Here is a 15079-nt window from a genome sequence, read left to right on the forward strand (position 1 = left end):
ATATACTATATTCTAGCTATAAATACGTTTTCCTCATACTAAATTCTTTTCTCCCATAATATGCTTTGAGAATTTATTAAATTGTCTGCTTATGTAAACAAAAGATTTCCTGCCTTGTTTTGTTTTGATTAGTTCCACCATTCTATTTCCAACATCTGGACCATGTTGGGAGAAGACTGGACCACTATGAGAAGCCTGAGTTATCTCTAGGATCATATGAATATGTCGCTACTTTGGATTACTGCAGAGTAAGTGTTCCCAGGACTTCCAGTGTTTATATTCTGATGTCAAATTCCATATGCAAGATATGAGTCTTGATTCATAAGCAAAACACTTCATTTGTTTGAAGAAATGAGAGTAGGATACAGAAGCCTAAGACACAGATCTGGTCTAAGTTGTTAGCATGATACATTGGCTACACCATCCAGTGTAATGCTAATTTTAAAAAACCTGGAATAGAAATGAAAAACTAACCATGTTGTCTCTTCTAGGTAGAATATGCTGGCTTTATTTTTTTTAAATACAGGGTCTCATGTAGCCCCCAGCCTGATCTCCTGCCTCTGCCTCCCAAATATTGTGATTGTAGGCATGGGCCACGATGACTGGCTAGTATACTGGCTTCTTACTGCAACAGTTCCACACAAGGATTCTGCCCATTTTTTTTTGTTGTTGTTATTACTCAGAAAACTCTTCTCCCAAGGCAAAATGTCAATCAGTATGCTTAGCAGGACTGTGGGTGTATTTCTATGTCTCCCTTTTCCACTCCAGTAGTTACAGTGACTACGGTTTGGCCTCTGCTTTCCTTATTCTAACATGAATAATAATAATAAGATTCCTCTTGCTACTTCTACCAAGCCTCTTTTAGTTCTTTTCTTAAAAAATTGACTTTCCTTATAAAGCTATAGGACCCTCTACTACCACTTCAGATCATCAGCTTTTTGTCAACTTCCTGTCTTTATGTAAGATGTTCATTAGACCAGAATATCTTTCCGTACTGGCAAACCTTTAAATCCCCCATCTGGCAAGCTCCGACTTATTCTCTACTACCTTGGCTGCAATTTTATTATGTGTGCATGTCTTCATCATGGTAGTTACTTACTTCAACTTCTGCTTTTTTTAATAAAATTTTTTTTGACATCTCTGTTTTAGCAGTTCTTCCTGTGGAATTTAAGTCTTTTTGCATGTCTGTCCTTTTCATAGATTCTGATATCCTTGGGGGCCCCAATTTTGTCCTAGTCATCTTTATGACATTTCTACAGTGTCTGGCACAGGTAGGCAGTTGGTCAATATATGTGGAATGAATGATCGAATGAATGAGTGAATTTACAGATGTGTCACTAAACAGAATGGTTATTTCCTTTCTTCAGTGACATCATTACAGGTACCTTGAAGAACTTTAAAATTGTTCAGGGATTTGAAAATAATTTCTTCCTTGATCTCAGTTCAAATTTTAGGTTACACCTGAAGCATCATGAGGAAACTTAAAGAAACAGGGTCATTCTTATTTATTTATTTACTTTTCCTAAAAAGGAATGCCTGTTAATGCCTCATTGCCAGAAAATCTCTTGACCCACAGCCTTCTTGCATAGATCTTTTTAAGGTGGTTAACAAGTCCATGAATGAGAAGAGATAGCAAGGAATATTTGTCCAAACTAGAAGTTTTCCAATTGACTATATCTCTACATTTTTTCAATTAATATAAATAAATTGACTTATTTTATTGTTGTAGGTGATTTTAACTGCATTATTTACAACTAGTTATTAAAGAAAACATTGTTTCATTGGCTTGAATTTTGAAATGTTTGAGTATATTTGAGAAAATATTTAAAAATTTAGTACAAATGCTTTATTTCAAGAAATAAACATGTCATGAGGTACAATTACATTTGATTAGTTTATTCATTATTTATTGCTATTTATTGAAGGAGAATAATTACATAAAGCATAAAAATTTGATGTTACAGTTAAATATAATGAAGCCATTTTAAGTAGGGATAAAATATTTACTCACTGATCTCTGCAACCACAAGATAAATCACAGCATGTTCTGAGTGTCCAGTTCTCTGTCAAAGGGGCCACATTATCTTGACTTAATGCTTTTTTAAAAGAAAGTTAGGCAGAGAATCAAATCTATTCCTGGGAACCAAAGTCTTAGTATCTTCTAATTCTGCTATGTGGAAATATTCCAGAAGTGTAATTAATGGGAAATCTCATGCAGCAAGCAAGGAACCAAGTAAAAACAGTACCTTTTGAAGAGTTTTGTTTTGTAAGCTTTATTTTCCCTTAGTTTTCCAAGTAGAGTTCAAGATAAACATGCTGCAAAATCTTCAAATTTAATTATGACTTGACACATAAGTCAAGTTGGATAAAGAGTGGATTTAGAGATTTAATGGTGGTGAAAAGGAGCTTATTTAATTTGTATGCATATTTTTTATTTTTAAAGATTTTATTTTGTTTATTTATTAGAGACAGAGAGAAAGAGAGAGAGAAAGAGAGAGAGATAGAATGGATGCACAAGGGCCTCTAGCCACTGCAAATGAACTCCAGGTGCATGTGCCACCATGTGCATCTGGCTTATATGCAGCCTGGAGAATTGAACCCAGGTCCTTGGGCTTCCCAAGCATGCACCTTAACTGCTAAGCCATCTCTTCAGCCCCTTTTATGCATATCTTAGCAGCATGTACATAGCAAGTAGAATTATAGAATATTTTTCTCTATTCATTTTAGTTGCAAATAATAAGCATTTATTGAGCATTGTATTGAAGGTCTATGAAAAATGCTTATTATGTACATATGACATCATTTAGGTCTCACAGAAAACCCATGTAATGAGCATCACATTATCTAAGAACTCTGAGGGTCTATTAGAGACTTTAAGGACTAGATTTACACCACATATCTAGAAACTGATGAAGCCAGGCTGACACATCTTTGTGGCCACAGAGTCCTGTTTTCTGTTCCTATACTGTGTGTGTAGGTAGCCATGTTTTTTTAGTTGTTGTTGTTGTTGTTTATTTTTATTTATTTGATGGTGACAGAGAGAGATAGAGGGAAAGAGAGAGAGAGAGAATGAGCATACCAGGGCCTCCAGCCACTGCAAACAATCTCCAGACACGTGCAGCCCCTTGTGCATTTGGCTAATGTGGGTCCTGGGGAATCGAGCCTTGAACCAGGGTCCTTAGGCTTCACAGGCAAGTGCTTAACCACTGAGCCATTTCTCCAGTCTGGTAGGCTTGTTTTTTTTTTATAAAATCGTCATGGAGTTCCTCTGGGTGGTCTGACTTCAGTTTTTCACATGAGTTGATCATTTTTAAGTTTATGGAATGTATCTCTATATTTACACATAGTTAAGATACTAATTTTTTAGATCTTATTTTATCATAAATAAAAGTAAAAATTAAATAATAAAAAAGAAAGAGGTGTTCTAAATTTTTGTGCTGAAATTGTGGTGCTTACAAAGGGCTTCCTAATAAGATGGATATTGATAGAGAGATGGAGACCCCACAGCAAGAGAAAGAATTCAAGCTCAAAATATTTAAATCATATATTCTCTAAGTTCTTTATACACAGCAGGTATAGTGAGACAAATGCTGTCATAACTTCTAAACTTTTGAGCCTGATGCACTGGGCAGACCTTTCTGTGGAACTGTACTGGAGTCAGTTGGAATGCTGTACCAGAGCTCAAGAAAGAAAGCACATGAGTAACCTGTTAACAGTGCTGGTTAAACTGGATGTGATTTCTAAAGGTGCATGTGGAAGGAGACAAGAAGGGGCCCATTTGGTGACATATGGGAAAATGAAAAACAGATGCGGCAGTCAGCAGAGAGGGAGAGGAAATGATGCTGTGCTATCCTGGCAGCCAAGAGAACAATAGCTGGGATGAACTAAAGAGATCTAGGGTGACAGCTGATTTTAGTTCAGCTCATTGTCACTTACACTTTGGAGATCAGCGGACCTTTACAGGGACCAGTTTTAGTAGGGAGGCATGGAAACCTTGATTTCTATATAGTACATGCATGGAAACTTGACTAGACAAAACTATCTGGGTCAAATGGATAGAATAACATACAGGGTGGTAAACTGAGAGAGTTAAGAGTATAGATGGATGATTGTAAAAAAAAAATAATGGAACACAGTGGTTGAAGGACATGGAGCAGTCAATCTAATTTCAGGTTTGAAAGTCTCTGAATTGTCAAGAAATGATGTCACTGATGGAAATTGGAAGATAATGTATTTTAAAGGACTAATGAGTTAATTTTGCATGCATAGACAATAAGTTACAATGACACATTCCTGTGGAAATGTGCTGGCTGGACATGGGGAAAATACTCAGTGACGAAATGGTTAGACTGAACTTAAGAGAGGACAGGATCAAGAAGACACACTTGGGCTTTTCACAAACAGGTTTGGGTTTGAGGATGTTTACTATTTTCATCAAATATAAATCAGCACATTCTATGCCATGAAATAGGTTAAATGAGACTCAGAAATGCTCTACATGAAGAAATCACATATACCAACAGAGCACCTGCGTTTCTGTCTGATTTGAGATGTGTCAGTGATGTTCTCCGATTGATTTTTTAGTCTTCTAAATTTTTATTGAAAATAAAGCACTTTATTAAAACAGTATTATATCTAGCCTTATGGTAGATATAGAATGAAATTAAGATAATTTATAGGAATTATTATCTAATAATAATAGTTAAAATATAGATTTTTATGGTTCTTAATTCTTTCTTTTTTAGTGTTGGTCACTGATGTTACTTATCTGTGGCTTTCTTTTCTAAATATTTTGTAATCTTAGTTGAAGGATCACTTCCCTAAGAGCTGTTTGGACAGCTAGCCAGGACAGAGACTAACAGCTAGAACCTGTTTTTATAACAGCTGCTTCATGTTACAGTGATGGTTGCAACCTTACATAGCAAGGCCATTTTGCCATAAATATATGAAATAACACTATGAAAGTATTTAATAAGGGATGCAATTATATTGTAGAATACAATTTTGTACCTTTAGCTAGGCATGTTGGTACACTCCTGGAATCCCAGCAGTGGGAAAAGGCTGAGGCAGGAAGATTGTGAGTTTCAGGCTAGCCGTGTCTATGTAGCAAGACATTGTCTCAAAAAGCCTTTAAAAACCTCTAAAACTATTTAGCAAGATATTTGAATATAGTATTGATGCTAATGAATTATAATTACAGCTTCCCAAACAGATAGCAGTTATCATATCTGCTCTTTTCCTCAGTGCAACTTCTTATTTATTCATTTATTTGTTTATGGGAGAGAAAGAAAAAAGCATTAAACAAGTATAGAGAGAATGGACACACAAGGGCCTGTAGCCACTGTGCATACTCTGATGCATACACCACCTGTGCGTCTGGCTTATGTGGGTACTTGGGAATCAAATTTGGGTCCTTAGGCTTTGCAGGCAAGTGTCTTACCCGCAAAGCCATCTCTCTAGCCCCTCAGTGCAACTTTTTAGGGCTCCAAGCATGTTTTGCCCTATTAGGCAATGTCTCATGAACAAGGCTGGCCACATACTCTGCCTCCTCTCAGCATTGGCAGCAGGGAAGTCTTTGGAGACACAGAAGGTGAACTATCTCTGCTATATATTATAACACTGTGGAATTCATGCCACATTCTTACAAAGAAACAGCTTCTCTTTCTCTTTTTTATAACATCAGGATTTTCCTCTAAAACGTTTGTTTGACTCAGGGATGTTGTACCTTAAATATTGAATGGAACATCTGATATCCTCAAGGGATTGTAGTGTTTTCATATGATTATGAGAGCTATTTACTTTATGTCATGTGTTTGCTTTTCTGTAGAAGAACAAACCTCCCAGCCCACCAGCCTTTATCTTCATGATTGATGTTTCATACAGTAACATAAAGAATGGACTTGTCAAGCTCATATGTGAAGAACTGAAGACAGTGCTGGAGAAACTTCCAAAGTAAGGGTGCTTGTAAATTATATCATATCATTGAATTAACTTACTGGCCAGAAAACAAGTGCCAAGTAGCACACTGGGTGTCTTTTGCCGACAATAATATTGAATAATTAATAATAAGTCAATACACCATTCTTTTGTCTATTTAACAAGGCAGGGTGATCTTTTATAAAAAGCAAAAGAAACAAGCTGAGAACAAAAATAATGGTGGTGCCAAAATAATACAAACTTTATAACTTTTTGTTTTGTTTTATTTTTTTTGAGGTAGGGTCTCATCTAGGCCAGGCTGATCTAGAATTCACTATGAAGTCTCAGGGTGGTCTTGAACTCACAGCAATCCTCCTACTATAAGGGTCTGAGAATCGCTGAAGAAAGACCCCAGACTCTATTCTGCAGAGTCAACCAGCATGCGGGGATTGACCGTTTATACGAAAATGGTGACCCCGAGAGGAGCTCACAGGCTCCTTTAAGCATAACTAAGGAAGGTACTGACAGGCAATTAGTTCTACAGTTTTTGACTGGCTAATTTGAACAAGGGTTGCATTTGATTAGTCTACAATTATATCTATACATCCTTGATTGGTTGGGGCCAAGAGGCCTTGAATTTTCCGGAAGTGACTCAGCTTTTCTCTGGCTAGGACAGTCACTGATTAATGGCCCTTTGTTCAAATTTTAGGACTGGCCTGGGAGGTGTTTTGCTGAAGCCTATCATGGCATCAATTTAATTCTTTCATTCCCCCCTTGAGTACAGTCTCATCTCAAATCCTTGAGATGTTTTCAGAGGTTGATAGTGTTGCCTTAGGACCATTAGTTGTACTGTGGCTAAGTGTACTTTAACAAATTTGATTAATGCATTGATGATACATGGTCCACAAGTAAGAGCGAGCAGCAGGAGAATAAGTGGGCCTGTTATGGAGGAGATCAGGGTTGTTAGCCAGGATAACCAGTTGAATTGTGATTCATACCAGCTTTGATTTTCTTGTCTAATTTTGGCCCTTTCTTTTAGTCTCTTCTGGACTATGGCCAGGCTCTCCCTAATAACACCTGAATTGTTGACATAGAAGCAACATTGCTTTCCTAAAGCCTGACAGAGTCCCCCTTGCTGTAGGAAAAGTAAGTCTAGTTCCCTTCTGTTTTGTGGTACTACCTCAGCCAGTGAATCCAGGTATTGTTCTAAGTGACGGACTGACTTTTTTTAACTGGACAAGATCAGAATCTATTAGGTTAGTGAAGGCCTGATAAGTCTGGTCTGCTTTAATTAGGGCCGTAGTACCAGTACCAATCCCTGCAGCTATACCAATCCCTATCAAAGTTGTAAGAAGGATTGCTGATATTCCAAAATCACATTTCCGTCTATAATGATGATATTCTAGGGTTTCTATATAGTCATCAAAAGGGAGGTAGTAAACCTGAGGAAACAGAGTAACTAGGATACATAGACAGGTAATGTTTTGAAGGGTCTGTGGGTGAATACAGGAGTTAGTCCTGTAGTGCATGCAAACCAAGTTCCATTAGGGGGCACCAGATAGAAGTTACCAGTGTCTGCAGTAAGAGTGTGATTACAGACATGTTTGAGTTGGGGAAAGTTATTTAGTTTTCCTCCTGCACCTAGTACACATAGTCCTTTCCCAGTGACATATTGTAGGGAAAGGACTTGGGACTTTCCCCATGAACATCATTGGGGTTGACAGAATTCCTGTAGTGGCCCAGCCAGCATAGTAAGAGGTCATGGGTCTAAGCAAAGCCAACAGTCCTCCCTGGTGAGGTTAGTAGTGGAGTTGAGGAATTCATAGGTGAAGTTGAGTAACTAAATAAAATGCTGGCGAAGCTTCTGAAAACTTTGGAGGTGGCATAGCCAAGGGCATATTGGTGCTTCCGGCAAAGGAACTGTCAGGGATTGGGGAAGATAGCATGGGCTCTTGTGGGATTGGAGGCAAGGCCAAAACGGGATTTGGTCCCACAAGTACTCCAGCAGCTTGGGTGGTCTCTAATGGTTGGACATGAAGTTGTAGGGTGAATGATGTCCCTGGGTCCTTTCCTGATATATATAACCTTAATCCCCAGTTTTACCAAGTTTCCGTTTAGTGGCAGTTTTCCCTTATCAGTAAATTTAATCAGTAGGTTGGGACCAATAGCAAGAGATTGGCTTTGTGATTCTAGTAATAGTGATGTGATGTGTCTTTAAGGGGGGGCCCAATAGATAGTTCCCGTGGATTCACATCCCCATGAAGCACAGTAATATGATTCTGGGCCACCACAATTAGCTTGTTGCTGGGGTTTCTATTGTGACCGGGACATACATAGAAAGCCTGTCCCTTCATATTAGTTCAGGTATCAGGTAAGCTACATCCATAGGCTGGGGAGGGACGCAGATCCCCATCATCATCTATGTATGCATACTACCAGGAGTCTCCCATTAAGTCACATAAATCAAATATCAAATTGGGAAACCAGGTTTCAGGAGGTGCTAAATGGGAAGTAGAGTTGACTATTTTCCCTGTGTCCATATTAGTGAGCATCCACCTGAGATTATAGGGTTGATGTGGGTATGCAACAACAGAGATTATTAAGCAACAAGAGATTATCATTACATGAAGAGATTTAGCCATAACTAAGTCTTAGTTTCTAGCTTATGGATCCTTAGTTTGAGTGGGTCTTATGGATGTGTGACAGCATGTCATAGTCCAGGTTTTTCTTCAAGGTTGCAGTCATCTGGGTGGTTTGGCGGTGGGTCTATAGGCTTCACGTGAGAGTGGTAAGGTAGGAACTCCGTCCACTTTGATTGCAGTTGGAGTGGTCAGGATCACAGTGTAGGGTCCTTTCCAGCCAGGTTCAAGAATCTCTCTCCAGTGTCTTGAGCACTAGATCTCCCAGCTTGAATCTGGAGGGTATGGGTGAAGGTGTCTTCTCATAAATGACCTGTAGCTGAGGCCAGAATTGTTCTTGTACTGGGAATAAAGCTTGTAAGGAGGAGAGGAATCTCTTGTCCTCAAATTCAGTTAATATTTCTGCTTTTATATTAGGTAACAAGGGTGAGGGTCTTGCATACATGATTTCAAAGGGAGTCAGACCCATGGTATAGGGGGAGTTTTGAACTCAGAAAAGGGCAAAGGGAAGGAGAGATACCCAGTCACTGACAGTTTCAAGGGTTAATTTAGTTAGGGTCTCCTTTACGGTCCATTCTTCCTACCTGTCCTGAACACTGGGGATGATACATACAATGAAGCTTCAAATTAGTCCCCACAATTTTAACTACAGCCTGGGTTACCTGCAAGATGAAGACTGGCCCGTTGTCTGATCCCAAAAGAACAGGTAAACCACGCCTTGAAATGATGTCATCTAATAGTCTTTTAGCCACAGTTGAAGCTATCTCATTCTTGGTTGGAAAGGCTTCAGTCCATCCTAAAAAGGTGTCTAAACACTAGTAAATACTGTACCCATACAAACCAAGTTTTATTTCTGTAAAGTCAATTTCCCAATTTATTCCTGGCCGGGTCCCCCTTTCCCTAGTTTCTGACTGAGAAACTCCACTTTTTGTATTTACTAGGTGGCAGGCATGGCATCAGGTTATGGCTTCTGGGTTGTTTTTTTGGTTTTTTTTTTTTTTTTTTTTTTTTTTTGCCTCAAGTCAAAGACTTTAAGGTGAAGTCCACAATCTTCTATTGTCCTAGATGAGTACTCTGATGCATTTGTCTGATGAGCTGGCTAGCAAAGTCTGATGGGAGGATCCTTCTCTGTAAATGTCTGTAAATCTGGGTATCCAGAGTCTACAAAATCCCACTGACCTCAAAAACTCAGGTACCTGTTGCCAGGTTCTGGGGTGGGGAATGTTGAGGATTATCTCTTGGTGGGCTTGAGACAACCAGCATTGCCCCCCCTTGAGTATGTACCCAAGCTAAGTTACTTCCCTCTGGCAGAGCTGTGCCTTTCTGGCTGAAACTCAGTATCCCATGCGGCCCAATTCTCTCAGCAAGGCCTCTGTGGCTGAGTGGCAGGCTTCTTCATCTGAGGCTGCAATAAGGTAGTCATCTACATACTGCAAGAGGGGTATTTGGGGATGGGCCTGGCGGTACTCACCCAGATCTTCATGGAGTGCCTCATCAAAGATGGTGAGTGAGTTTTTAAGTCCTTGCAGCAGTCTGGTCCAAGCCAATTGTCAGTTGAATCCACATTCTGGGTCACTCCATTCAAAGGTGAATAGAGGTTGATTGGCAGACTGAAGAGTGTGTCCTTGAGGTCCAGCACCATGTACACATTGTGCTCAGGTGACAGAGTGCTTAGCAAAGTGTACAGGTTCAGCGTTGTGGGGTGGATGTCTTCCACCCATTTATTAATTTCCCTCAGATCCTCCACAGGCTGGTAGTCATTGGAGTGGGGCTTCTTTACTGGCAGCAGAGGAGTATTGCAGGCGGACTGACAAGGGACTAGTATCCCTTGTTCCCAATGTCAGTTTGTGTGAGGTGTTATTCCCAGTTTGGCCTCTCGGGGCACAGGGTATTAGCAGACTCGGATTGGGCTGGCATTAGCCCTCAGTTCGACTATGATTAGGGCCTGATGTTTGGCCAGCCTGGTCTGATTTCTTTCTGCCCATATACCCAGAATCCTTTCCCATAGTTCCTTCAGATATGGGCTATCAGGGGTGGCTTGGGAGGAAAAGTGTAGAGTTTATATTATTCCTCCAATGACACAGTTAACACGTGTACAGTACCATTCTGTTAAGAACCTGTACTCCCTCGGGGTTGAAATGGGTTTGTGACCCCATTTTAGTTAAAAGGTCTCGCCCCAAGAGTGGATATAGGTAACCAGTAATGAACGAATGGGTTACCCGTCCCATTCCTAAGTCCACTTTTCTTCGGGTAGTCCATGAGTATTGATTTGTCCCAGTGGCCCCCTGTACCCATGTCCTTTTGGTGGACGGTCCCGTGGGCTGTTTCAGAATCGAATGTTGGGCCCTAGTGTTGGCTAAGAAATGTATTGGTTTCCCTTCTACCTTCAAGCTTACCTAGGGCTCATGGAGGGGGCGTGAGCCCTAGGGCCCTCAGTCATTTAGTTCTCCTATCTCCAGAACTGTAGGACTTTTGTCTTTCTTTTGTGGTCATTCATTTTTCCAATTTCCCATCTCTTTACAATAACCACATTGGTCCTATTGGAGATGGGGATGGCATGACCTTTCCCCTCTTGATTGAGGAGGTTGGTCTACCCCTGTTTCTCCCATAAGCCATGTTTATTTAATTCCCCTGAGTCAGAATTTCCTGTAGCAGCCAATAATATTTTGGCCAGGCCTGTAGTTTGTTTGTCTTCCGGAGTCTCTCTGTTATTATAAACTTTTTCTGCTATTGCTACTAGCTCCAACATTTGTTTACCTGTAAAACCGTCCAGGTGTTGGAGCTTTCTGTGGATGTCTGGCTCTGTCTGCCTGGTTGACAAAAGCCATGCTCATGGCAGATTGGTTTTCTCTTGCTTGTGGGTCCAGAGGCATATAGGTTCAGTAGTCTTCTAGGAGCCTCTCTAAAAAGGCCTCCCAGCTTTCCTCTTTACCTTGTATAACCTGTCCTACCTTAGATAAATTTGTGGGCTTCCTAGTAGCCTCTCAGAGACCTCCCCATTAGAATCTGGCAGTAGGCTTTGAGTCTCTCCTTACCTTCAAGGTTGTTGGGGACCCAGTCAGGGCGAGTCAGGGGAAAAGCTGCATCTATGACAGCCTGCATGACTGTGGGTTGGCCATTAGGTCCAGGAACTAGTTTGCGAGCAGTGGCAAGAACCTGTTCCCTTTTCCCTGTTGTAAAGAGAACCTGCAAAAGCTGCTGACAATCATCCCTAGTGGGCTGGTGAGTCTAAGAGAGCCGAAGGTTTCTTTGAAAATTTTGGATTCTGCATCTTCCAGTCATACAGGTCACTGGTAGAAAAAGGGATATGAGTCATGAATTGTTGGCTGTCCTGATGGCTCACAAAAGCAGTGCGACCACAGTGGAGTCTGTCTGTCTTGTGGCTTGGGCTCACATGTGTGGAGGACTGATCATGTTTCCTCCTTCTTCCCCAGGACCCTGATTAGCAGCTCTCGCTTGTGGTACAGGCAGCACAGGGGCAGATACATAGGGAGGCAGGTAGAGATCCTCCTCAGGGACAGAGGGGGACAGGACTGCTGCCTTATGAACCTCTGGAGGCTTTGGTTCCCTGATAGGCAGTATGGCTGGGGCTGGTGACAAAAAGGGAGTTAACTGGGGTGGAGAGGGAGCTTTCTACTAGATATTGCCAAGCTATAATGTATGGGACCTGGTCTAGGTGTCCAGGATTCCCATACATAATGCCTTTGACCTAGTAAATAGCAGGGAGATGAAAAGTGCTTCCCTCTAGCCATCCTGTGTTGAAAGTTGGCTGTTCAGTCCTGCAAAAGATGGTTAGTTTTCTCGACCGCACTGTCAGACCCAAATTCTCTGCCATGTGGTGTTGGAAGTCCTTAAAATGTGACTGAACTAGGTCCACAGGGGTGGAACTAGTTGCCTGTCCCATAATACTTTTCTACAATATTTTCAAGAAACCAGAAAAGGACAAGTAGCACACAGATACACAGACACAAAAATAAATTTCCCAGACAATGAAAAAGGCACTCAAATGCTGCAGTTGGTGGCCTGTCCCATGAATGGGCTACGCCAGACGGGTACAACCGATCTCCTTTTATCAAAACAAGAGTCAGGCTGGAGTTTTCAGGCTCCACCAGTTTGTAGCTTTCCAGCTCCACCAGAAGGGGATCTGGAGCATCCTCAGGACCCCCTGGCCCTGAAGTAATTAATGGCTCATCAGCCATACCTCCCTGGGCCTCCAGATTGCTGGTCGATGCTAGATTTGTTGAAAATGAAACAAAGCAGACCAGAGACACACAAAGAAGCATGCAACTCACCGACTGGTGGAGAGCTAAATACCCTCCAGGAAATGCTCTACTATTGATTTTGGGGGGGGGGGGGATTGCTCAGTGATCCCAGACGAACCCCCAATTGTAAGGGTCTAAGAATTGCTGAAGAAAGACCCCAGACTCAAGTAGTATGTAAAAGCAAAGAGCATTTATTCTGCAGAGTCAGCCAGCATGCAGGGGTCGACCATTCATATGAAAATGGAAACCCTGAGAGGAGGTCACAGGCTCCTTTAAGCATAACTAAGGGAGGTTTTTGACAGGCAATTAGTTCTATAGTTTGAGTGGCTAATTTGAACAAAGGTTGCATTTGATTAGTGTACAATCACATTTATACATCCTTGATTGGCTGAGGGGACCTTAAGGCCTTGAATTTTCAGGAAGTGACTCAGCTTTTTTTCCAGCCAGGACAGTCACTGATTAATGGCCCTTTGTTCAAATTTTAGGCCTAACCTGGAAGGTGTTTTTCTGAAGCCTATCATGGCATCTATTTAGTTCTTTCACTGCCTCTGCCTCCCAAGTGCTGGGATTAAAGGCGAGCACCGCAACATCCAGCAAGACTTTATAATTTACAAGGAGAATCCCAACAATGTGTTGGGAAGGAGACCTTGGAAGTCTGTTATTCAGTTTTCAAATTGAAGCGTTATTTTTCCATGGAAATTGGTAGTTCCGGGTATTGGCAGAGAATCCTGTGGCACAGATGGTTTCCTCTTCGTCACATCTCCAAAAGGGAAATCTTTGTTTCTTGTTTAAACTCTGACCCGGTCCTGAAACCTCACACACTGAGGTGCATCTCTCTCTTTGCCACTGCAAGGGGGCAACACAGGCAAGGAAAGGTGAAAACATTCTTAATTCCTAACTTATGAACATATGCTAGCTGTGATTAACTCGTGACTGAAAACGGTGCTTTAAAAAGGTCCTCAGTCAGAGGTAGGAGGATTGCTGTGAGTTTGAGGTCAGCCTGGGACTACAGTGTGAGGTCCTCATAAAACAGCTAGAGTGAGACCCTACCTCGAATTTAAAAAAGAAAGAAAGAAAAAAATAATAAAAGGTGGTTCACACATTCTCTGCTTCAGCACAAACAAGTAAATGAAACTGACAGCAATCTTTTCATAAAATAAAATTGAGGCTGGGGAAATAGCTCTCTGAAGTGCTTGCCTTGTAAGCATGAAGACCTGAATTTAATTCCCAAAACCAATGTAAAAATGCCAGACATAATGGTGCACACCTGTAATCCTATAGCTGGAGAGGTAGGGACAAGTGGATCCCTGAGGCTCACTGGCCAGTCAGTCTAGTCTATTTGGCAAGTGAGAAACCATGCCTCAAAAAAGGTGGATGGCACCTGAAGGGCAACACTTGATATTGTCCTTTGACCTCCACACACCCACACAATCACAAACACACATATAACATATACATACACACAAAAAATAATTAAATAAAAATCATGGTCCTAAATAAAATTTGGAAGAGACAAAAAAAAAAAAAAAAGAAAAAGAAAAAGAAAAAAGAAACAGTTTTGGGCTGGAGAAATGATAGAGATTAAGACACTTGCCTACAAAGCCTAAGACCCAGGTTCAATTCCTCAGTATCCATGTAAGCCAGGTGCACAAAGTGGAGCATGCATCTGGATGGAGTTTGTTTGCACTGGCTGGAGGCCCTGGCATGCACATTCTGTCTGTCTGTCTACCTCTTACCAGCCTCCCAAATAAATAAATAAAATATTATTAAAAAACAACCAGTTTGTTTTGAAAGGTAAGTGGGGAGACATAGAAAAGTATTTTGACTTAAATAAAAACCTTTAAGAGATTAGAAAAGTGGTAGGAAATACCTAATATCTTTTATTCTTCTCTCTAATCTCCCATGATGCAACTAATAGCAAGCATATCTTTGCATGCAAACTAGCTGGTCAGGACAGGAGCTTACTTTTTTCAGGGAGACTGAGGAAGAGAAGAGGAATGTCATCTTTTTTGCCAGGAGTCCATGCTTAAGAAGATGAAGGGATCTAGGAAACCTGTGTTCCACCCCATTTTCTACTGCCTTGTATGGATGAGCACACAAGAACAGCATCTGTTCTGGACAGGGGTATTGAAGGACGTTCCTGGTCTGTGCATGCCCACTCCTCTTCATCCTTCCCACCAACAACTGGTGCTTTTCTCCATGTGAGACTCCAACAAGTGGACCTTAGGCCTCCCATTGGTAGTCTTGTTTGTATCCGTGAAG

General features: G+C 41.0%; 1 protein-coding gene across 2 annotated transcripts in view; it reads left to right on the forward strand.

Moving 5' to 3' along the window:
- Window positions 1–15079, forward strand: part of Sec24d (SEC24 homolog D, COPII coat complex component) — a 119349-nt gene that overhangs the window by 70432 nt on the left and 33838 nt on the right. For both annotated transcript variants that reach the window (XM_045143098.1, XM_045143100.1), the window contains exons 10-11: window positions 133–248; window positions 5828–5952. In XM_045143098.1, coding sequence (XP_044999033.1) covers window positions 133–248; window positions 5828–5952 — 241 coding nt within the window. The remainder of the gene's footprint in view (window positions 1–132; window positions 249–5827; window positions 5953–15079) is intronic.

Source organism: Jaculus jaculus, chromosome 2 (genome assembly GCF_020740685.1).
Source record: "Jaculus jaculus isolate mJacJac1 chromosome 2, mJacJac1.mat.Y.cur, whole genome shotgun sequence".
NCBI classification, from domain to species: Eukaryota; Metazoa; Chordata; class Mammalia; order Rodentia; family Dipodidae; genus Jaculus; species Jaculus jaculus.